At 50.4% G+C, this 2,262-nt stretch overlaps 1 protein-coding gene across 3 annotated transcripts in view; it reads right to left on the minus strand.

Annotated features, from left to right (window-relative positions):
- MOB3A (MOB kinase activator 3A) overlaps positions 1–2,262 on the minus strand; it is a 28,162-nt gene that overhangs the window by 1,793 nt on the left and 24,107 nt on the right. For all 3 annotated transcript variants that reach the window (XM_023512517.1, XM_023512516.1, XM_003788708.3), the window contains exon 3: positions 1,582–1,784. In XM_023512517.1, the coding sequence (XP_023368285.1) occupies positions 1,582–1,784 (203 nt within the window). The remainder of the gene's footprint in view (positions 1–1,581; positions 1,785–2,262) is intronic.

Genomic DNA, 2,262 nt, shown 5'->3' on the forward strand with positions numbered 1-2,262 from the left:
CCAACTCCTGGGCTCAAGCGAATCTCCTGCCTCTGCCTCCCAAGTAGCTGGGACCACAGGCGCCCGCCACAACACCCGGCTATTTTTTGGTTGCAGCCACCATTGTTGTTTGGCGGGTCCGGGCTGGATTCGAACCCGCCACCTTAGGTGTATGTGGCTGGCACCTTAGCCACTTGAGGCACAGGTGCTGAGCCTAATTTATTTTTTTTAAAACACAGAATCTCACCTTGGGTAGAGTGCCATGGTGTTATAGCTCACAGCAACCTCAGACTCTTAGGCTTAAGTCATCTTCTTGCTTCAGCCTCCTGAGTAGCTGGGACTACAGTTGCCCTCCACAACACCCAGACAGGTTTTTATTTTTAGTAGAGATAGGGTCTTGCTCTTGCTCAGGCTGGTTAAATAGCTAATTTTAAGTTATGACAATTAAAAACAACAAAATTCGTCCTCCAAGTCCAGCCAAGCAGAGAGGAGGAGGCTGGGGCTGCCTGGTCAGACGTAGATGCTACAGGAACTGCAGGATGGAGCCTCCTCCATCTCCCATCTCCCTGAACCCCCCTTTAAGCCACATCATGGAATGACCTCTGAAGGGGCTCCATGGGCGGTGAGGCATACCCCAGGCTGGGGGCTGGCTCTGCTTTTTGGTGGGGAGTAGAAGACAACCAAGGCATTGATGCCTGTGGGGGGCATCCTCTCTTCTGGGGAGTTTAGTGGGGTCTCTGTTTACATTGGGTACCAACATCTCTACCATAAGGAATAGAAACAACCCCCTTGGTGGGTCCTGGGTATCAGGTCCCTTAAGATCTTCTTGCCCAGAATCAAAGGGAGCCAGTGCAGTTGTAGTCCCCTTCACCACATCACAAATTCAGACCCCAATCTCAACAAAAGACACCTGCTTCAATTGCTGTGGGTTTGCACATGAGACCCAATGCTGAGAACATAGTCCCTGCATCTGTCTCCCTATAAAACCCAGTAAACCGTACCCTGGGAGGCCAAGGTGGGTGGACTGCCTGAGCTCACGGGTTCAAGACCAACCTGAGCAAGAGCAAGACCCTGTGTCTAAAAATAGCTGGGCATTGCGGCAGGTGCCCATTAAGTCCCAGCTACTTGGGAAGCTGAGGCAAGAGAATCCACTTGCGCCCAAGAGTTTGAGGTTGCTGTGAGTTATGATGCCACAGCACTGCACCCCCCTACTTAAATAAATAAATAAAACTCAGTAAAGCTAAAAATGGATAAGCTAGGGCAGGTAGCAGAGGCCAGCTGGAATCTCCTTGCATTAGATTGTCCCCATCTGTAAGCGACACTTAATGGATGTTTTTGGGACATGAGAATCCAGGACTTCTGATTTGTTTCAGAAGTTAAGGACCATGTTGAGGTTGCTGAGGAACCTGAGCTCATGCCCAGATCTCTTCCAACAGGGACCCCTGAATCAGTCCTGGCTATCCTGGCTTCTGCCCCATCAGTAGTCTCTGGGACTGAGTCCCAGGACAGGAGGGGGCAAGGCCAGGGGGTTGGCCTTGATCTCAGGTGTCCTGGCTCTAGGAAGGGGTCCCTCTGCTGCCCTCCCACCCTAAGCCTGCTTACCAGCGGCTCCAGCTCCTTGGTGTCGATGAGGCCGAACTCCTTGACAAAGTAATAGAAGTGCTTATAGCAGGTGTTCACATGGGCCTCAGAGCCCATCTGTGCAATGCGGTCAAAGTGGTGGATGTAAACATGCACGAACACACGGAACAGCCGAGACAGGATTTTCCTCACAGCCTGCAGGAAGTTCTTGGGGAATGGTGTGCCTGGGGGACAGGCGAAAGGGAAGTGGGGTGAGGGTGCCAAGAGTAGCCAAGGACTGTTCACAGAACAATCTACATCAGAATTCCCTTCCCTTGGAAGTGACAAGATAGGACGGGGCTTCTAATGCATGGAAATTACTGGCAAAGACTTAAAAGCCAGGATTTTTTTCTGTGCATATTCTTTTTTGTTTGTTTTTTTGTAGAGAGGGTCTTGTTCTGTCACTCAGGCTGAAGTGCGTCATCACTGCAGCCTCTAATTCCTGGGCTCAGGGGATCCTCCTGTCTCAGTCTCCTGAGTAGCTAGGATTATAAGCACCACCACACTTGGTTTACTTGTTTTATTATTTGTTGGAAAGGGGTCTTTCTATGTTGCCCAGGCTCATCTCAAACCCCTGGCTTCGAGTGATACTCCTGCCTTGGCCTCCCAAAATGCTAGGATAGGCATGAGCCACTGCACTTGCCTTTCTTTCATTTTTTTTTT

Source organism: Otolemur garnettii, unplaced genomic scaffold (genome assembly GCF_000181295.1).
Source record: "Otolemur garnettii isolate 467f Iridium unplaced genomic scaffold, OtoGar3 scaffold00029, whole genome shotgun sequence".
NCBI classification, from domain to species: Eukaryota; Metazoa; Chordata; class Mammalia; order Primates; family Galagidae; genus Otolemur; species Otolemur garnettii.